General features: G+C 40.7%; 1 protein-coding gene across 1 annotated transcript in view; it reads right to left on the bottom strand.

The window, feature by feature from the left end:
* Positions 1-22,338, bottom strand: part of LOC129811748 (protein kinase C eta type-like) — a 45,453-nt gene extending 23,115 nt beyond the window's left edge. The window contains exons 1-7 of the mRNA XM_055863304.1: positions 21,546-22,338; positions 10,193-10,256; positions 3,261-3,414; positions 3,056-3,090; positions 2,564-2,646; positions 1,722-1,851; positions 1,466-1,599 (exon numbers count right to left, since the gene is read on the bottom strand). Of these exons, the coding sequence (XP_055719279.1) occupies positions 1,466-1,599; positions 1,722-1,851; positions 2,564-2,646; positions 3,056-3,090; positions 3,261-3,414; positions 10,193-10,256; positions 21,546-21,896 (951 nt within the window). The 5' untranslated portion in view covers positions 21,897-22,338. The remainder of the gene's footprint in view (positions 1-1,465; positions 1,600-1,721; positions 1,852-2,563; positions 2,647-3,055; positions 3,091-3,260; positions 3,415-10,192; positions 10,257-21,545) is intronic.
* Between the last annotated feature and the right edge of the window lie 226 nt (positions 22,339-22,564).

The raw sequence follows: 22,564 nt of genomic DNA, 5'->3' as shown, positions 1-22,564 counted from the left end.
TTATGTATAAGACTAGATCACTGTCTAATATGGCGCACGACATTTTCTGACCAGCTGGGCTACTTTTCTCATTGTCTAACCATGTTTATGGTGGCTAAATATGCACATTTTCGAACAAACTCTATATGTATGTTGTAATATGATGTTACAGGAGTGTCATCTGAAGAATTCTGAGAAGGTTAGTGAAAAAATTAATACATTTTGGTGGTGATAATGCTATCGCTCTTTTTGCCGTGAATCAATGCTGGGGTAATGTTTGCACATGTGCTATGCTAATATAACGATTTATTGTGTTTTCGCTGTAAGACACTTAGAAAATCTGAAATATTGTCTGGATTCACAGGATCTGTGTCTTTCAATTAGTGTACGCTGTGTATTTTTACGAAATGTTTTATGATTAGTAATTAGGTAATACACGTTGCTCTCTGTATTTTTTCTAGTCGAGTTGTGATGGTGGGTGCAATTGTAAACTATGATTTATACCTGAAATATGCACATTTTTCTAACAAAACCTATCCTATACCATAAATATGTTATCAGACTGTCATCTGATGAGGTTTTTTCTTGGTTAGTGGCTATCAATATCTTTATTTGGCCGAATTGGTGATAGCTACTGGTGTTGAGAAAAAATGGTGGACAAAGAAAAATGGTGTCTTTTGCTAACGTGGTTAGCTAATAGATTTACATATTTTGTCTTCCCTGTAAAACATTTTAAAAATCTGAAATGGTGGCTTTATTCACAAGATCTGTATCTTTCATTAGGTGTCTTGGACTTGTGATTTAATGATATTTAGATGCTACTATTTAATTGTGACGCTATGCTAGCGATGCTAATCAGTGTGGGGGGTGCTCCCGGATCCGGGGTTGAGAGGCGTGAAAAGTTAATTACTTTGCCACATTTTTTGCAGTATTACTTTAGTGCCTTGTAGCAAACAGGATGCATGTTTTGGAATATTTGTATTCTATACAGGCAATCTTCTTTCCCATCTGTCAATTAGTTTAGTATTGTGGACTAACTACAATGTTGTTGATCCATCCTCAGTTTCCTTCTATCACACCCACTAAACTCTGTAACTGTTTTAAAGTCACCATTGGCCTCGTGAAATCCTTAACCGGGTTTCCTTCCTCTCCGGCAATGAAGTTAGGAAGGACGCCTGTACCTTTCTAATGGCTGGGTGTATTGATACACCATCCAAAGTGTAATTAAAAACATTACCATTCTTTTTTGTTGTTGTTGACCCTTTGACCAATAAGTGCCGTTCTTTGCGAGGCATTGGAAAACCTCCCTGGTCTTTGTGGTTGAATCTGTGTTAGAAATTCACTGCTCAACTGAGGGATCTTAAATATAACTTATTACATTTTAAATTCAGGGTGTAACACAACAAAATGTAGAAAAGTCAAGGGGTGTGAATACTTTCTGAAGGCACTGTATGTATGCATGTCTTAATCTCTCTTTCTCTCCTACCAGTGAATTCCGTTTGGAGAAGCCCCCGGCCTGCAGGCCCATCTCTGCCAACTTGTTGGCCAGCTCCACACTGTTGACCCCACAGCTGGGTGCTACGTTGCCCTTACAACGGATGTGCACGTTCATCTTACAGCCTGCAGAGGACAGACACACAATACACAGGAAGTACAGGTTAATAAGCCGTGCAGATTTCTACCTGTCTATAAACATCCGACAGAAAGAGAGAGTATGAGAAATTAAAGAGAAAGAATCTTACTCTTGCAGTGTAGACCCTGTCTGACAAGGCCCCATAGTAGAGAACCACAGTGGTCACAGAAGGTGGGTGCCTTAAAGTTGTGGATGTTGAACTTGTGAGGGACGTTGATACTGAAGCCTTGGTTGGTGGTCTGTGAATGAGATTTCATCAGTATGTCACCCCATTGACCTAGGCTTGCTCAAGCAAACCATCATATGGCATCATAATTAATTAGCAAGTAATTATGCTACTTCTCAAAACATAAATGTTATTCTTCACATACCAGTATATTAATAAGTCATGTGTCAATCTGTCTAGTTCCTATTTTTCTTCAGTGGTATGGTTTGTTCATATGTGTAGTAGACCGAGACATGAAACTTGAATGTTCAGCATACATTGAACCTCAGTTTGAGACAAGTTCCCTAAAATGTCTTTAGTGTACTTGTAGAATATGTGTGATAATATTCAGTAGCTTGATGTTGTTGGCCCACACCTTTCTGCCTCACTGAACAACTCAACACAAACAGCATCCTGGGCAGGGTCCCTGATCAACACACAGCTGCTGAATACATGTATGTTCATCATAAGGTCTATCAGCTGTAACACAATGCACCTGTAGAACAGTCTATTTTGACTCTGGAATCCCCTGACATTTTTCACAGTGTATTTCAGGTAAAAAGACAACTTTTTGTCTTTGTATTGTCAGAACACATTCCATTGACGGGGGAGGGGTGTTTTTTTGGAGAATGCATGCAGGTGTGGGTGTCATAGTGATGACATGACAGAGCTGTTACAGCATTATTGTAGTGGAATAGGGGTTTGGTGACGAAGGTAAAATGGCTGGTCTCTGTATGTTGTCTCACCGGCTCCTTGACAGGCTTCTTCATACGTGGACACACCGTGACAACCAACTGATGACATCGCTTGTGAACCACACAGGTGCATACTGGGAAACAGACACAGATAGAATGAAAACATGGAAACTAAGCAGCAAACAATCAAACCATGTCTGTCACTGATCCTTTCATTTAGAGAAAGAAACTCTGACAAAGGCATCTTCCTGCTGAAAGGTTGGTGATTTTAATCAATTGTTTCAGAGAAAGAGCACGATGCCAAATTATTTTAATGAAGGTGAACTTTAAACAGAGTGTCTGTGAGATGGAGGCCAGGCACCGTATGTTGAGATGGAGGTTGGGTTTAGCAACTTTATAATAAAAGAGGTGTGAGAGCTCAGTCTCTGTGGAGTAGCACTTACTTCCTGTCTGAGTGGGCGGGTGGTCACAGAATGGTGTGAAGCAGAAAAGAGAGACAGAAAGCAGAAAGAAAGACCCAACAAAGAAAACAGTGTCAATTACCTTGGCATTGGTAGCCCTGCTTCCCAAACACACCCCTGTAACCAAAGACCTGACAATCAGAAATCATGCAAGGCATAATGTTTACATAATAAAGACATTGTAATGGGCTGTTTCTATTATACACAATTGACAATACAGTCACAGTTGGTGTACCACGTTAGATGAACTCTCTGAGGTAAGGGCAGTGGAGTGTGTGTGCCCTTACCAGATGAACTCTTTGCAGTGGAAGCAGAAGGTGGGCTGCCGTAGGAAGGTGGACATGAACTTGTGTCCGTTGACCTGATGGATCTTGCGTTTCACGGCCCCTTGCCTCTTCCTGTTGAACTGCTTGAACACCTTGGCCTTCCCCGTGGCGTCATCTGAGAACCCAGGGAACACAATGGGATGGAGGTCAGACAGACATGTTAAAATGAGTACACAACAAGCATATCATGGATGGTACGCGTTTGGTACAGCAAAAAAAACAAGTTATTTCTCTTTATTGAACTAGGATATAAGATAAAATGTCACTTGGTGCACCCCTAAGTGACACCATCCAGTCAGCCACTATCGTGGACCATCATTAGAGCTGAGCAGACGTAATGCGAGACGAGTTTCCAAAGGGATAATACAGATCAGTGAGTTATGGTCAGGTCTTGGTAGTTCCTGTATGAAGTCCCAGTTTGCCAACACTACTCATGGTCAAAAGCAGCCCTCCTACAGTGCTGAACCTAACCCCTGGATTTCCTTCCACATCACAATAACCCCCATAACAGTGTTGTGGCAAAGCTAAACACACAGCAGAATAGAACAACACAGAAGAGTTAGGGTATGAGACGGAACATACAGCAATGCTGGGCAGTCACAAACAAACAAACACAGCTGCTAAATACAAACACCACAGCAGCTAAATACAAACACCACAGCAGCTAAATACAAACAAACACAGCAGCTAAATATAAACAAACACAGCAGCTAAATATAAACAAACACAGCAGCTAAATACAAACAAACACAGCAGCTAAATACAAATAAACACAGCAGCTAAATACAAACAAACACAGCAGCTAAATACAAACAAACACAGCAGCTAAATACAAACAAACACAGCAGCTAAATACAAACAAACACAGCAGCTAAATACAAACAAACACAGCAGCTAAATACAAACAAACACAGCAGCTAAATACAAACAAACACAGCAGCTAAATACAAACAAACACAGCAGCTAAATACAAACAAACACAGCAGCTAAATACAAACAAACACAGCAGCTAAATACAAACAAACACAGCAGCTAAATACAAACAAACACAGCAGCTAAATACAAACACCACAGCAGCTAAATACAAACAAACACAGCAGCTAAATACAAACAAACACAGCAGCTAAATACAAACAAACACAGCAGCTAAATACAAACAAACACAGCAGCTAAATACAAACAAACACAGCAGCTAAATATAAACAAACACAGCAGCTAAATACAAACAAACACAGCAGCTAAATACAAACAAACACAGCAGCTAAATACAAACAAACACCACAGCTAAACACACTGTGTTTGTTCACCTGGAAAACATGCACGTTCTACATGCTTATTGGAGCAGGGTTTGAAAAGCAGTCAGCAGTGACAGCAGATAAAAAGGGAACTTGAGGGTGAGAGTTTGCTAAACACAGTAATTCAATGGATGGACCTTCTCTAAAGCATTCACTCCCAACCATACATGTATCAGGGAAGGGATCTTTAAAACAGATGTTTAGGAGTTATATTATGATAAAGTGAGAGAAATGTGCAGAGCTCAGTGCAGTTATGATCTATACAGTGCATCGGTCAGATGCAGTTTAGATAAGGTCTTGATGATTTTCAGTGGTGAATTAACTATGACAGAGTACTGTACAAACTGCTAGGGGGGTTGTTCCTACTCAAAAAGCACAAGAAAGAGGACTGACACCCACAATTTCAGATTGTTCTGAAATCAATTATGTTGTTAGAAACAGATAAGATTAGCATTCATGCAACATTATTTTGTTGAAATATTATTTTATCTTTGAGAAATTAAGCTAATTAGTGGCATCCAAATTGGCCATTTTAATTGATAGGATTCATATAATATTCTATGAATAAAGTACCTAACACCCGATTTGGACCAAACATTTTTTTCCTAACAAGGAGTAAGACCTGAGGAATCCAAAACAATGGTCAAGGCCAGCCACGGACTCTCCACACCCCACACCAATGCCATTCCAACAACCAGTATACAGTATCAGTTTTCTATGTAGTATGGAGCTGCGGCTCAGAGTATTGTTTCTTCATCCTATGTAATGTATTCTCAGTGAATTTGGTGAAGTTTGTTTCCCCTTGTTCAGAGAAATTAGTAATTGAAGTCATTAGGTTTATATCCCATCCTACATCCTGATATTACCAGGTTATGACCACTAGATGGTGATGTTCTTTCTACCTCTGTAAGCAGAAGTTGGAACTGAAATTATTTCCCAATCGTTTCGTTCTGAACAGAAACATCCTTTTTATCGTTCCGTTCCACTTTTCCTACCAGCAAAATAAAGTTCTGAACCAGTTCGAAGCACAAAAAAAGGAACAATTTAGATAGTTCCTTTCTGTTCCTTTTTACATTAAGCTCAACATTAAATTGCTTCAATGGATAGAGGAGCTTGCTATGGAGCGGGCAAACTATGTACAGTTGAAGTCGGAAGTTTACATACACTTAGGTTGGAGTCATTAAAATTCGTTTTTCGAACACTCCACAAATTTCTTGTTAGCAAACTATAGTTTGGCAAGTCGGTTAGGACATTTACTTTGTGCATGACAAGTTATTTTTTCCAACAATTGTTAACAGACAGATTATTTCACTTATAATTCACTGTATCACAATTCCAGTGGGTCAGAAGTTTACATACACTAAGTTGACTGTGCCTTTAAACAGCTTGGAAAATCCAGAAAATTATGTCATGCTTTAGAAGCTTCTGATAGGCTAATTGACATAATTTGAGTCAATTGGAGGTGTACCTGTGGATGTGTTTCAAGAACTACCTTCAAACTCAGTGCCTCTATGCTTGACATCATGGCAAAATCAAAAGAAATCAGCCAAGACCTCAGAAAAAAATTGTAGACTTCCACAAGTCTGGTTCATCCTTGGGAACAATTTCCAAACTCCTGAAGGTACCACGTTCATCTGTACAAATAATAGTATGCATGTATGAACACCATGGGACCACGCAGCCCTCATAAAGGAGACTCGTTCTGTCTCCTAGAGATGAACGTACTTTGGTGAGAAAAGTGCAAATCAATCCCAGAACAACAGCAAAGGACCTTGTGAAGATGCTGGAGGAAACAGGTACAAAAGTATCTATATCCACAGTAAAATGAGTCCTATATCGATATAACCTGAAAGGCCGCTCAGCAAGGAAGTAGCCACTGCTCCAAAACCACCATAAAAAAGCCAGACTACGGTTTGCAACTGCACATGGAGACAAAGATCGTACTTTTTTGAGAAATGTCCTCTGGTCTGATGAAACAAAAATAGAACGGTTTGACCATAATGACCATCGTTTTGTTTGTAGGAAAAAGGGGGAGGCTTGCAAGCCGAAGAACACCATCCCAACCGTGAAGCACGGGGGTGGCAGCATCGTGTTGTGGGGGTGCTTTGCTGCAGGAGGGACTGGTGCACTTCACAAAATAGATGGTGTCATGAGGGAGGAAAATTATGGGGATATGTTTAAGCAACATCTCAAGACATCAGTCAGGAAGTTAAAGCTTGGTCGTAAATGGGTCTTCCAAATGGGCAATTACCCCAAGCATACTTTCAAAGTTGTGGCAAAATGGCTTAAGGACAACAAAGTCAAGGTATTGGAGTGGCCATCACAAAGCCCTGACCTCAAACCCATAGAGAATTTGTGGGCAGAACTGAAAAAGCATGTGTGAGCAAGGAGGCCTACAACCCTGACTCAGTTACACCAGCTCTGTCAGGAGGAATGGGACAAAATTCACCCAACTTATTGTGGGAAGCTTGTGGAAGGCTACCCGAAACGTTTGACCCAAGTTAAACAATTTAAAGGCAATGCTACCAAATACTAATTGAGTGTATGTAAACTTCTGACCCACTGGGAATGTGATGAAATAAAAGCTGAAATAAAAGCTGAAATAAATTATTCTCTACTATTATTCTGACATTTCACATTCTTAAAATAAAGTGGTGATCCTAACTGACCTAAGGCAGGGAATTTTTACTAGGATTAAATGTCAGGAATTGTTAAAAACTGAGTTTAAATGTATTTGGCTAAGGTGTATGTACACTTCCGACTTCAACTATATATGCATTGGACAAACAAGTGTAGTGTAGGGTGCAACATGCGATTGAAATTTTGTGGTGAGGAGGGCGCTGGGCATCTTGTTGCTATGACATGCATTATCTGAGTTAGGCCCACAGAATTATACCTACAGAGGAACGGCTTCTGTGAAGGAACGTCTTTGAACTTCAGAAAGTTGGCTTAATTAACGCTGGACCAGAGCTAGCCCTTGATAATGACTCTTAGTTACATTAAATTACACATAATGTTGCTTAGAGTTTGAGAGCTAGACCAGAGCTAGCTAACAAGCTAGCTAGCTAACAAGCTTGTGTGTACAGAGCGGCACCAGAATTAAAATAAAAACAAGTCTTACTTTTTTGTACTTAATAAATCCAATGTGAAACGTTATAGTATACTTAACTAGCAATAAAAAAGTAAATCCATTGTTCTCAAATTAAAAATCTCTCTCCCTAATTTCTGAATCTCGCCTGTAACGTCAGTAGCTACAGTAGACTTTGCATGCTTTGGAGGGAGGGCGAGGAACAGGTTGCCTACACACTCACACTCTGGCAAGATTTTCAGCTGGCAGACAGGCAAAGACTGGAATACGTTTCTGATTGACAGTTTGGGCTTTGCATAGGCGCTTTGTTGCGTTTTTTTTGTGGGACTGGGGGAAAAAAGGATGTTATTAACCGGTTCCCATGCTTTTAATATAACGGTCCTGTTCCAGAACAGTATAGATCACTTTCGTTCTTAGTTTTCGTTCTGTTCCTCCAAACAAACAAAAAAATGGATTTTCGGTTCCCTGAATCCAACCCCTGCCAATAAGCAGTCTACTGACAAGGTATGACAGCAACCCATGCTTTGGTTTTGTTGGCCACTGTTTCAAATGCTAACTTTGGGCTTTTCCACCTTTTGTTCTGTTACAAAGTGGGATTAAAATAGATTTAATACATTTTTTTGCCAACAATCTAAACAAAACTCTGAAATGTCACAGTGGAAGAAAATTTTATAAATAAATAAATTAGTAATATATCTTGATTAGATAAGTATTCCACCCCCTAAGTCAATACGTTTGAATCCCCTTTGACAGTGATTACAGCTGTGAGTCTTTCTGGGTACTGTACGTCTAAGAGCTTTTTCCACATCTGGATTGTGCAACAGTTACCCATTATTCTTTTCAAAATTCTTCAAGCTCTGTCAAATTGGTTGTTGATCTTTGGTAGACAACCATTTTCAGGTCTTGTCATCGGTTTTCAAGCAGATTTAAGTCAAAACTGTAACTCGGCCACTCACAAACATTCTTGGTAAGCAGTTTAGATTTGGCCTTGTAATTTAGGTTATTGTCCTGCTGAAAGGTGAATTCATCTCCCAGTGTCTGGTGGAAAGTAGACTGAACCAGGTTTTCCTCTAGAATTTTGCCTGTACTTGACTCAATTCCATTTTTTTTTTATCCTGAAAACCTCCTCAGTCCTTAACGATTACAAGTATACCCATAGTTTTCTCCTATCACATTCATTAAACTCTGTAACTGTTTTAAGGGCACCATTGGCCTCATGGTGAATCCCTGAGCGGTTTCCTTCCTCTCTGGAAACTGAGTTATCTTTGTGTTGACTGGTTGTATTGATACACCATCCAAAGTGTAATTAATAACTTCATCATGCTCAAAGGGATATTCAATGTCTGCTTTTTTTATATATCTATCTACCAAAATGTGCCCTTCTTTGCGAGGCATTGGAAAACCTCCCTAGTCTTTTAATCTGTGTTTGAAATTCACTGCTCGATTGAGGGACCTTACAGAAAATTGTTTATGTAGGGTACAGATGAGGAAGTCATTCAAAAAAAATCCCCTTTAAAACGAATCACCTAATAGTAGGAACAGCACCATCTAGTGGTCAAAACCTGGTAATATCAGGATGTAGGATGGGACATAAAGCTAACAACTTCAATAACCAATTATTCTGAGCAGAAAAAAATCACAGCAACAATTTCACGGAGAATGCATTAGATAAGATGAAGAAACAATACTCCGAGACGCAGCCCAATACTACTTGTCAAGCACAGAGAACTGATACTGTATACTCATTATTTGGTTGGAATGGCCGTGGGATGGGGGGTCCGTGGGTGGTTTTTGACAATTTATTTCGATTACTCGTGTCTTACTCACTGTTAGAAAAAATGTTTGGTCCAAATTGGGTGTTAGGTACTATATTTATTGAATATTATATGAATCCTACAAATGGCAACAACAAAAAATTATCAGAGGTCAAATTATATTTCAACAAAATAATATTGTAGGAATGCTAATCTTTTCTGTTTCTAACTACAGAAACGATTTCGGAAAAATCTGAGATGTCTTGCTGAAATTAAATGGAACGACCCAGAGGGGAGTATGTCTGTCAGACAGAGAACAGAGGATAAAATATGAATGATTAAAGCAACAATGTTCTACTGGAAAGGAAACAAAGAAGTCGATAAGATTCCCATCAGTCAAAGCATCTGCAGTATAACTTACAGTAAGTCAGTCACACGACACACATGCATGAACGCACACACAAACAGGTTTCTGTGATGCTGAATATCTGTGTCTGACAGCCTGTACGTAATCAGCTCCATCAGGGGCTGTGTTGAAGCAGACAGACAATTAACTTTAGAGGGAGGAGGGACTTACTGTACATTATGTCGAACAGAACAAAGTGTTACTGAATATTTAAGGACTTGAAAGAATGTGTGCCATCTTAGTGTAAGATAAATAAAAAGACACGAACAGAGAGGGAGGGAGATGGCAATACTATCTATGGATGAAATAGATAGATGGTTGGTGTGATTTACACAATGAAAAATCCTTACCATCAATGAAGGAGCCATTAAGTGTTATGAGGATGAACACCTTGCCCTCTGGCTCCAGGTCCACCTGCACACAAACACAGGAGACTAGACATTAGACAAGACTAGTCAATGAGCAAAAGCTAACCATGTGACTCCCAACCAACCAGGTAACTCCCAAACCAACATATGTAATGCAATATAACCTATATTTATTGTAGGGGAGATTGGGGTAAGGGGTAAGTTGAGCCAAAGGGGTAAGTTGAGCCACTCTTTTTTCTAGGAAACCATACACAAATATTTTGGAAGAGACCATCATTTCACGGAGGAAAAAAAAACACATGGGAAAAGTGGTAAGTAAGTTAGGTCCAAAAAAACAGCTTTTCACCAAGTCAAATGCATTTATTGAGTTAGAGGTTTCATGATGCTGGTATCTAAATCAAAGTAGATCATTTTAAGATTGTGTTATACATCAGTCTGGGTCTCTAAGCTTCAATATGAGGTCCTAAACCTAGCATGAAAGTGCATCCTTGAAGTTGTGTGGGTTAAATGTTTGCCTTGGGGTAAGTTGAGCCAATGGCAAGTTGAGCAAATAGATTTGTTTTTGTTTCCCAGGCGTAATGCAAGGCATTATCGCTGGGATATGAGGTAACAATAAAAGTGTACAAAAAAAGTACAAAGTGTTTGTTACAGTAGGTGTTAATAAGCCTAGTGACTGTGTTGAATTGTGTTGAATTGTGTTTGGGAAATAAAGATAGACATGGTTTTAAAAAGGTAGTGGAACTATTTCTTCAGTCGAGGAACTTTTAGGCGACTTAACTTACCCTGTCCGGCGCTCAACTTACCCCATACCCGGGCTATGTTGTGCCAAGATACCTCTCTTTTTGGACAAGCTATGTTGTCAAAACTGTAATGTTTACATGAATTGTGATTATTTCCAGGGATACACAACATCCTGAAATACAGTTTGTGTAAATATCTTTATCAGAAAGAATACTATATTTCCCTTGAAGGAGTGACTCATCGTAAAACATGGCTCAATATACCCCACTATGCAAGGTGTAGGGAGTGTGTTACAGGTATGTAAATGTGTGTAGACATGATGTTAGATCTTTGTTTAACATACCGGTATGTAGCGTGTAGGTGCGTGTGTTGTGAATGGTTGAGTGTGTGTGTAATGTGGGGAGAATGTGAGCAATGTGGAAGAGAGACTAGAGAGCAGGTCCAGCTTGTTTAGCTAGCTTCAGTAAATGACACCCTGCTTCACTCAAAATAGATGCTATCTCACACAGACATAAGCATCAGCATAAAGAAGACATACGGAGAGAGACAGACAATAGACATAATAAGACACAGTCTGAAACCTGAAAAGAGTTCCACTGCTGCAGAGGCCATGCACTAACCACTTCATTGAAACTGAGGTTACTTACAGCACAAACTACAGACACGGTTCTCATCAGACAGACCCCCCAATGGAAAATCTTGACAACCCACAACAAAAGTGACATGATTGGGCGGATACTGCAAGATCATCTCCATCCGGATTCAGTCATCTCTACCAGCCTGTCTCTCCATTCAATCTTCTTGGTCAGTTATATCATTCTGTATTGCTATGAGGAGGGCATATCTCTAACATCACATTCTACTGCTGAGGCTCAAACATAAGGACATGTAAAACCCCAGACTAAGTACACCATCAGATCATGATAATTCTACCTCTCTCTCTCTCCTTAACATGCCATCACCCTCCACACATGTTTCCTTTGTGTACAGCTGAGCACACACATCCTCATAAACTATTAGCCTACAGTCACCCATTACTGTCCTGTTCTCTTTCTCTGAGAGTGCTGGACCTGTGTCTTCAGAGAATCAGCTGGGGCAAACAGAAAAAGTCAGATGAAGACAGAAGAGTTCAGACTAAATCAGGCTTTGATGCTGACACGACCATACTAAATTTAAAAAGCAGGAACTTTGTCTGACTGAGTACCACATGGCAGTAAGGGGAAGTGATTTTTTTCTGGGGGAGGAGCGATAGTTCCTGACAAACATTTACAGTTAAACTGAGTCTATTCCATCCACTTCTGCTTAAAAGCAGAGACAAGACTGTCAAGATGAACCTGAAGGATGGTTCAACACAGAACACTAATGAAGTCATCACAGATGTCAAATTTGAGGTCTTAGTGGAATCTTCCCTCCAGTGTTAAGGCTGTGAGTGGGGTGTAAGAGGAGTGGGTGGATGGCACATACTGTAAGGCTGAGCCGCAGGCCCATGAGACAACATATGACTGCATGCTTCTATTTTGAGCTGCTCTCGAGGTTAACGCCTCATACTGCTACTTGTTTAGATAAAGAAACCTATCCACCCATGTGTATGTGTACGTGTGTGTGTGTGTGTGTGTGTGTGTGTGTGTGTGTGTGTGTGTGTGTGTGTGTGTGTGTGTGTGTGTGTGTGCCCTTAGATCAAAGACACTGAAGTTTAGTGTTTAATATGCAACATTGTACTGATTAGAGAGGAACACCGATGAGAAAGTGCTGTCTTTGGCTCTGAACCAAGAGAAGCTATAAAACAAGGGAGATGAGATGGGGAAAGACTTGGGAGCCTTTGAGCGTAAAGCAGACGGTGGGAAACCTTCAACAACAGTGGTGTGGGCGTGTGGTGGCCTGTGCCCTACTCTACACGTCATAGGTATAGGGCCCCAAGCACTTCATCTGAGAGTTAACGAAGCAAAACAAGTCTCAGTTCAGATCTTGAGCTGGAAGAAACGCACACCTGTTTAGGTTTTGGCTAGCAGAGTAGTATACTTGTAAAACAAAAGGAGAGCTGCACGCTCTAGGAGCTCAGATGCAATAATTTAATAACCAACGTTTCGACAGCCAAGCTATCTTCATCAGGGTATAATGACAAACACCGCGGGTCACATCGCTATATCGGCAGCGAACATGTCACCCTGGTCTCACAGTTCAGATCTATCAGATGAGTACTTTCAAGGCTGCATCTCGTAAAAGAGTGAAGCCAGGCTATGCACACATGTCTGCCATACCTCACAGACGCACTGTACTTGACTCTGGCCTTCATTGGTAGGTTCCTGGTGGAAGCTTTACAAAAAAAATCTAGCTCAGATTCAACTTTTCAAAAGGAGTGAGCTGTCTGTTAACAGATGACCATGACACAGACACAGATGAGGTTTTGAGTCCTGTAGGTTCATGCTCTACAACATTCGCAGAGTATGACCCTGCCTCACACAGGAAGCGGCGCAGGTCCTAATCCAGGCACTTGTCATCTCCCGTCTGGATTACTGCAACTCGCTGTTGGCTGGGCTCCCTGCCTGTGCCATTAAACCCCTACAAGTCATCCAGAACGCCGCAGCCCGTCTGGTGTTCAACCTTCCCAAGTTCTCTCACGTCACCCCGCTCCTCCGCTCTCTCCACTGGCTTCCAGTTGAAGCTCGCATCCGCTACAAACCATGGTGCTTGCCTACGGAGCTGTGAGGGGAACGGCACCTCCGTACCTTCAGGCTCTGATCAGGCCCTACACCCAAACAAGGGCACTGCGTTCATCCACCTCTGGCCTGCTCGCCTCCCTACCTCTGAGGAAGTACAGTTCCCGCTCAGCCCAGTCAAAACTGTTCGCTGCTCTGGCACCCCAATGGTGGAACAAACTCCCTCACGACGCCAGGTCAGCGGAGTCAATCACCACCTTCCGGAGACACCGGAAACCCCACCTCTTTAAGGAATACCTAGGATAGGATAAAGTAATCCTTCTAACCCCCCCCCCCTTAAAAGATTTAGATGCACTATTGTAAAGTGGTTGTTCCACTGGATATCATAAGGTGAATGCACCAATTTGTAAGTCGCTCTGGATAAGAGTGTCTGCTAAATGACTTAAATGTAATGTAAATGTGAGTATGGCAGACCACTGTACTGCATGACCATGAGAGATAATAAGAAGCCCAGATAGCCACTGGAGGGCGTTGCGTCTCAGGGCGCACAGACGTTACCAGATCTACCTGTCCCAGGCATGTACAAGTTCAGGTTACACACCAATCACATTTTTTGTTTACTCCTCTAGGACCGAAAGTAAACCAGACGAGCGAAACTGTTGCAGAGGGAAATTTTCTCTCCAGTGACAAACAAATTCCAAACCAGTAGTAGTCTACTATGGTATACAGAGGGTGTAACCCCGAAAGCAACACACATCAACCAAAGACAAATGTGGAGAGTAATACCAGCTCTTGATACCATCACATTAACTTCTTATGGCTGCAATCCCGGTAACGGGATGATATGACAACAGCCAGTGAAAGTGCAGGGCGCCAAATTCAAAACAACAGAAATCTCATAATTAAAATTCCTCAGACATACATGTTTCTTATACCATTTTAAATGTAATCTTATTGTTAATCCCACCAAAGTGTCCGATTTCAAATATGCTTTTCAGCGAAAGCACTACAAAACGATTATGTTAGGTCACACCAAACCACAATAAGCACAGCCATTTTTCCAGCGAAAGATAGCAGTCACAAAAAGCAGAAATATAGCTAAAATGAATCACTAACCTTTGATGATCTTCATCAGATGACACTCATAGGACTTCATGTTACACAATACATGCATGTTGTTTGATGAAGTTCATATTTATATAAAAAAATCTGAGTTTACATTGGCGCGTTACATTCACTAGTTCCAAAAACATCCAGTGATAGTGCATAGCCACATCGTTTCAACAGAAATACTCATCATAAATGTAGATGATAATACAAGTTATACACATGGAATTATAGATATACCTCTCCTTAATGCAACCGCTGTGTCAGATTTCAAAAAAACTTTACGGAAAAAGCAAACCATGCAATAATCTGAGACGGAGCTCAGAACAAGAGTCAAATTAGCCACCATGTTGGAGTCAACAGAAACCAGATATTTCATGATAAATATTCCCTTACCTTTGATGATCTTCATCAGAATGCACTCCCATGAATCCCAGGTCCACAATAAATGCTTGATTTGTTCGATAATGTCCGTTATTTTTGTCCAATTAGCTACTTTGGTTAGCACGTTTGGTAAACAATTCCAAAGTCACAAAGCGCGTTCACTAAAACTTGACGAAATGTCCAAAAGTTCCGTAACAGCCAGTAGAAACATCTCAAACGATGTATTGAATCAATCTTTAGAATGTTGTTAACATACATCTTGAATAACGCTCCAACCGGAGAATTACATTGACTTCAGATGAGCGATGAAACGGAGCTGCCTCTCACGTGAACGCGCGTGGTCAAAGCATGGTCACCTCATGCCAGTGGTGACTCATTCCTGTCTCCTTCGGCCCCCCTTTACAGTAGAGTCATCAGACAAAGTTCTATTGACTGTTGACATCTAGTGGAAGCCGTAGGAGGTGAAAACTCATCCATATCTCGCTGTAATTTCAATGGGAGCTTGGTTGAAAATCTACCAGCCTCAGAAAAAATCCAAACAGGAAGTGGAACTTCTCAGGTTTCTGCCTGCCATATGAGTTCTGTTATACTCACAGACATAATTCAAACAGTTTTAGAAACTTCAGAGTGTTTTCTATCCAATACTAATAATACTATGCATATATTAGCAACTATGACTGAGGAGCAGGCCATTTACTCTGGGCACCTCTGTGCACCTTTCATCCAAGATACTCAATACTGCCCCTGCAGCCATAAGAAGTTTTAACATCTGTATATGACATGCCCTAAGATAGGGTATTATCACACTTCAGCTTGTTTGTACAGGCAAGTCACAGGAATTAGATGCAAAGTCTCTGCTAGTTGTGGTTTCCAGCATACTTTACAATGCAATACTTCACATACTGCTACCGGGTAGCATAGTTAGCACGACAGAGGCACGTGTGGTTATTATTGTTGTCTATCAACAATGACAAGCCACCGGGGTCTGACAACTTGGATGGAAAATTACTGAGGATAATAGCGGACAATATTGCAACTCCTATTTGCCATATCTTTAATTTAAGGCCTACTAGAAAGTGTGTGCCCTCAGGCCTGGAGGGAAGCAAAAGTCATTCCGCTACCTTAGCTACCTTGTAAAGCCCCCTTTACTGGCTCTAACAGCCGACCAATCAGCCTGTTACCAACCCTTAGTAAAGTTTTTGGCTCAGTTGGTAGAGCATGGCGCTTGCAACGCCAGGGTTGTGGGTTCAATTCCCACGGGGGAACCAGGATGAATATGTATGAACTTTCCAATTTGTAAGTCGCTCTGGATAAGAGCGTCTGCTAAATAATGTAAATGTAAATAATGTAAATGTTTTTGAAAAAATTGGGTTTGACCAGATACAATGCTATTTTACAGTAAACAAATTTACAACAGACTTTCAGCAGGCTTGTATGGAAGGACATTCAACAAGCACAGCACTTACACAAATGACTGATGATTGGCTGAAAGAAATTGATGATACAAATATTGTGGGGGCCGTTTGTTAGACTTGACATTATCGATCATAGTCTGCTGCTGGAAAAACGTATGTGTTTTGGCTTTACACCCCCTGCTATATTGTGGATAAAGAGTTACCTGTCTAACAGAACACAGAGGCTGTTCTTTAATGGAAGCCTCGCCAACATAATCCAGTTAGAATCAGGATTTCCCCAGGGCAGCTGTCTAGGCCCCTTACTTTTTTCAATCTTTACTAACCACATGCCACTGGCTTTAAGTGTCTATGTATGCTGGCTCAACACTATACATGTCAGCTACTACAGCGACTGAAATGACTGCAACACTTAAGAGCTGCAATTAGTTTCAGAATGGGTGGCAAGGAATAAGTTAGTCCTAAATACAAAACTAAAAGCATTGTATTTAGGTCAAATCATCCACGAAACCCTGAACTTCAACTAAAATCTTGTAATGAATAATGTGGAAATTGAGCAAATTGAGGTGACTTAACTGCCTGGCGTAACCCTGAATTGTAAATGCTCATGGTCAAAACATATTGATACAACAGTAGCTAAGATGGGGAGAAGTCTGTCCATAATAAAGCGCTGCTCTGCCTTCTTAACAACACTATCAACAATGCAGGTCCGACAGGCCCTAGTTTTGTCGCACCTGGACTACTGTTCAGTCGTGTCGTCAGGTGCAATTGGCTCAGAACAGGGCAGCACGGATGGCCCTTAAATGTAGACGGGAGCTAACAATGATATGCATGTCAATCTCTTGACTTCATCACTAGTTGTTTTTGTAAGCTGAATGCACTGAGGTGTCCGTTTAAACTACTAGCACACAGCTCAGACACCCATACATACCCCACAAGACATGCCACCAGAGGTCTCTTCACAATCCCCAAGTCAAGAACAGACTATGGGAGGTGCACTTTACTACAAACAGCCATGACTACATGGAACTCTATTCCACATCAGGTAACTCATGCAAGCAGTAGAATCAGATTTAAAAACAGACAAAAACCTCTTATGGAACAGCGGGGACTGTGAAGAGACGCAGACACAGGTACAGACACACACATATGCACACACACTACACAAACGTACATTGTGATATTGTTGTATGGTGGTATTATACATTTTGTATTGTAGATATGTAGTGGTGTAATAATGTTATATGATGTACTGTTTTATCTTTTGCTTTATGTGTAATGTAAGTGACTTAATGTGTCTGGACCCCAGGAAGAGTAGCTGCTGCCTTGGCAACAGATGCTGGGGATCCCTAATAAATACAAATACCTCTTGATGATGTCACCTTTGCCTTTCTGACAGGCTTAAGTTAAACACACAGAGGTATCCACCAAGATGCCACCTATAATGAGCTGCTGAAGATTCTTATGGGAAAAGGAGACTATGGGATCTGCATGCTTTGGATATCACTTGCCCTGTACAGAAAGGACTGTTAAAGGAATGGCAGAGTGAGTGTAAATGATGCAGGTCTACAAGAAGGATCTTGTGTTCCATGGCTCCTGGCATCAGTTTATCAACATACAGTACATTATGGAATGTGTATGGGGCTTTTCTATAAACTTGGGTACCAGTGAGGATTTCCTACACTGAACAACTTGTTACAACTGTTGATAAGTCACTGATAATAATCTGCCAACCGTTTTCATGTAATTACATGAAGATATAAGGGGGATCATAGCCATGGTCAATAAAATTCACAAGTTGTTTAACCCTTTATCGTGGTTGGTGTCTTGACGAACTTGTTCAAAATCGTGTGAGATAAAACATGCCCTTTTCTGTCCTTGCATTTACGGCATGTAAATTGTTATATCATATTAAGGATTAATCAGTGAAATAAGACATTGAACCCCTAAGAATACTGGATCTCGCTTTCAGACAGCTCTTAGAAATGCAGTGCAACTATGTTACATTTAGTGTCTCCTATTATTGGGTGCAAAGAGTTTATGGGCACACAAATCCATGTAGGCTATGCATTTGAAAATCGAATGCTTCTAACTGAAAGTCACTGTACCTTAATGCTTAAAACCTAAACTGATACTGTCATTGATGTGGTTCTTCAATAATTATGCAAAATACTTGTCGGATGAACATTTGGTGTACAGCTGATTAGTTAAGCCATGATATTAGTTAAGCCATGATATTTGCACACATCATCATCTGATCTAGGAAGGAATTTTCCAATGGACAGTCAAGTGATGGACAGCTGTTGTGATGGTGCATGCAATGAAACAACAGCCCAAGTGCTGGAAAAAAGGTGTTTCTGAGGAATGTCCAGAATATGCCGTGGAAGACAGTTGTGCCTGGATCCAGATTGGATCTAATATCCTTAGCAACTGACATTGATCGTCTGTTGTTGTCTGCTTGATTAACAGCAGGGTCTTCTTAGATTTAAAAGAAAAAGCATCCGGCTATACTTATGAGTTCATGTTTTTCAGCCAGCTTCATATGTTTTTGTGCCTCGGATTGGACACCAAGTCTACTGCTTGCACCCAACGCTATTCCTATTCATTATTCTGGATATAATGACAACAAATGACATAGCCTAGTGGGCTTCTTCACAACATGATCTGGTAATGAAATAACATGACGAATATATTTTGGTTTACATGTTACACCTGCAATTTTAAATAATACAAGGAGCTTGAAGTAGCCTAAGCTACTGTACTTTAACTTGAATTTGGAGCTCAGAAATTCAAGTAGGCTACTGGAATAGGCCTACCTTGAAAATCAGACATTTCCTCAATATGGTGCTTGAAAAGTAATTAGAATTACTATTCATCTGTGAATTCATTTTTTACAGTTTATGTGAGAGATGTGGCCACTTTCATTTGTTTCCCGCCGGTTCATTTGAAGGGTGTTGTGCTACTCCGTTGTGGTAAAACCATGTGTGGTTATTATGACGACATCTAATGCTGGCATGCCATATAAATAGGGGGACTTGTTTTTTGGGGAACTGGTTTTGGGGCACTTTCTCATTATAAAAACAGCGATGGTGAGATTAAGGCTACCACTATCCATGGCCTGTGTCAGCCACATAGGCTATAGTCAGGCAATGTTCACATTATTCTAACATATTTTAGAATGTAATAATAATTTGAGTATCAATGCATTGGCAAGGTTTTAAAAAAGCATTATTCTTAAAGTGGTAATGGCCTATTTTATTTTTTTACACTTTTTGCATATTGGGGGAGGGGGGGGGGTTCTGTATTAGGCCCTATATGTACAACTAAATCAATTATTAAGCGCTTGAAAAGTCCCTGAATTTGACTTGCCAATGTCTACATGAACTCTGCTTAAACAATGTGTACAGTCGTGGCCAAAGGTTTTGAGAATGACACAAATATTAATTTTCACAAAGTCTGCTGCCTCAGTTTTTTCCGATGGCAATTTGCATTTACGCCAGAATGTTATGAAGAGTGATCAGATGAATTGCAATTAATTGCAAAGTCCCTCTTTGCCATGCAAATTAACTGAATCCCCAAAAAACATTTCCACTACATTTCAGCTCTTGGCTTCAGGGCGCCCAAGAAAGTCCAGCAAGCGCCAGGGCCGTCTCCTAAAGTTGATTCAGCTGCAGGATCGGGGCACCACCAGTACAGAGCTTGCTCAGGAATGGCAGCAGGCAGGTGTGATTGCATCTGAACGCACAGTGAGGCGAAGACTTTGAGGATAGCCTGGTGTCAAGAAGGGTAGCAAAGAAGCTCATTCTCTCCAGAAAAAACATCAGGGACAGACTGATATTCTGCAAAAGGTACAGGGATTGGACTGCTGAGGACTGGGGTAAAGTAATTTTCTCTGATGAATCTCCTTTCCGATTGTTTGGGGCATTTGGAAAAAAGCTTGTCCGGAGAAGACAAGGTGAGCGCTACCATCAGTCCTGTGTCATGCCAACAGTAAAGCATCCTGAGACCATTCATGTGTGGGGTTGCTTCTCAGCCAAGGGAGTGGGCTCACTCACAATTTTGCCTAAGAACGCAGCCATGATTAAAGAATGGTAGCAACACATCCTCCGAGAGCAACTTCTCCAAACCATCCAGGAACAGTTTGGTGACGAACAATGCCTTTTCCAGCATGATGGAGCACCTTGCCATAAGGCAAAAGTGATAACTAAGTGGCTCGGGGAACAAAACATTGATATTTTGGGTCCATGGCCAGGAAACTCCCCAGACCTTAATCCCATTGAGAACTTGTGGTCAATCGTCAAGAGGTGGGTGGACAAACAAAAACCCACAAATTCTGACAAACTCCAAGCATTGATTATGCAAGAATGGGCTGCCATCAGTCAGGATGTGGCCCAGAAATTAATTGACAGCATGCCAGGGAGGATTGCAGAGGTTTTGAAAAAGAAGGGTCAACACTGCAAATATTGACTCTTTGCATCAACTTCATGTAATTGTCAATAAAAGCCTTTGACACTTATGAAATGCTTGTAATTATACTTCAGTATTCCATAGTAACATCTGACAAAAATATCTAAAGACACTGAAGCAGCAAACTTTGTGGAAATTAACATTTGTGTCATTCTCAAAACTTTTGGCCACGACTGTAGTACTAGGCCTATCTTGTTGTATAAGTGGAGTTACAGGCCAATTTGTATATATATTCACTTTTATTCCTCTAAGTACACAATGTGGAACTGCATGAAAATCATTTTTATTTTTGTTTCAAACCATTTAGAAATGTTGAGGTCCAATGTGTTTATTTACAGGAATACCTGTATATGCAAAATCCCCAAAAGTTCCAAGGGAACTACTAAAGAGTAAAAAAAAGCATGATCAGTGTATTTTGACTCCCTTTAATGACTGTATGTGTCTTACAGTCTGACTATATTAATGGAGCTTTTATACCGAATAGCCAAGAGGATAAAAGTGGCAGGCATGTCAATCACATCCCTATCCATCCTCACAGTGCAAACTGCCCAGGACTTAGCTACTCACCCATCCTTCAAAAGTCTCTTCTGTGTTCAATGTTTTCATCAGGTCCTCAAATTGAAATGTGCAGTTGGCAACAAAATCGTCATACCCTATGGGCGCATCGTGAAATACAGCCAACTCTATATGCTTGCCGTCGTTGACATTGAGGCAGAACTCTTCGTTGTAAGTTGGCATGTTGGTTTTCTGCTTTGTATGCGTCTGTCCAATTTTGTACTCGTCCACCTTTATCACAATGTAAGGGTCTAAAGTGGGAGCTGTTTTGTTGAACATTGTAGAATGGCGAAGGGAAAAAGTAGTTGGTTTGAGGTCCAACGCCTCACCAATTCTAAGCTTTAGATACCCGTTGAACTTCATGATATTGCTCCTCTAAAGAAAAAAAACACGTCTACAAACTCAAAGTAAAAACAATATATACTTAACTAAAATAAAAAATACGCTATGGATTTAACATGCATGCAAAGCATTCTTATTTTCTGATATACATCAATATCGTTGACTGTGAATTGGAGTCCAATGTTGGGTCCTAAAGCGATTCGAAAGCGTTGCTCTTGTCATTTGCCATCTGCAGGTGATGCGTTCTCACAGTGCTCTTGACCCTTGGTCCTGAGCACTTTCCTGGTCAAATGTGTGTCCTTGCCTTCCGAAACACCCCAGCTGAAGTAAACTAAAACAGAAAGCTCGCACGTCCTGGAGAACGACCTTCTTCAAAGAAGCTCTAAGCAAGTTCCGTAAAAAGGAAGTAGCCTACCAGAAGTAGCAACAATGATTTCCCTGTAAAGTTTCTACTTCTCAATGTGTTTACATTTTGTTCTGACTAATCTGATTGCTACCTGCATGCAACTGTAAAAGGTCTTGCCAATATATGTTAGAGATTGTAGTCTCCTCGGTTACTGTCAAGGATTAATATAATACTGTGAGAAAGTACATTACGACTATAACTACCATGATGCACCGCTGTGCCTCAAAGAATGCAGGTATCGAAATGACTCACCTGTCCTCAGCCGATACAGTGCCTTCAGAAA

This window comes from Salvelinus fontinalis, chromosome 15 (assembly GCF_029448725.1).
Source record: "Salvelinus fontinalis isolate EN_2023a chromosome 15, ASM2944872v1, whole genome shotgun sequence".
NCBI classification, from domain to species: Eukaryota; Metazoa; Chordata; class Actinopteri; order Salmoniformes; family Salmonidae; genus Salvelinus; species Salvelinus fontinalis.
This window is presented reverse-complemented; position numbering and strand designations above follow the sequence as displayed.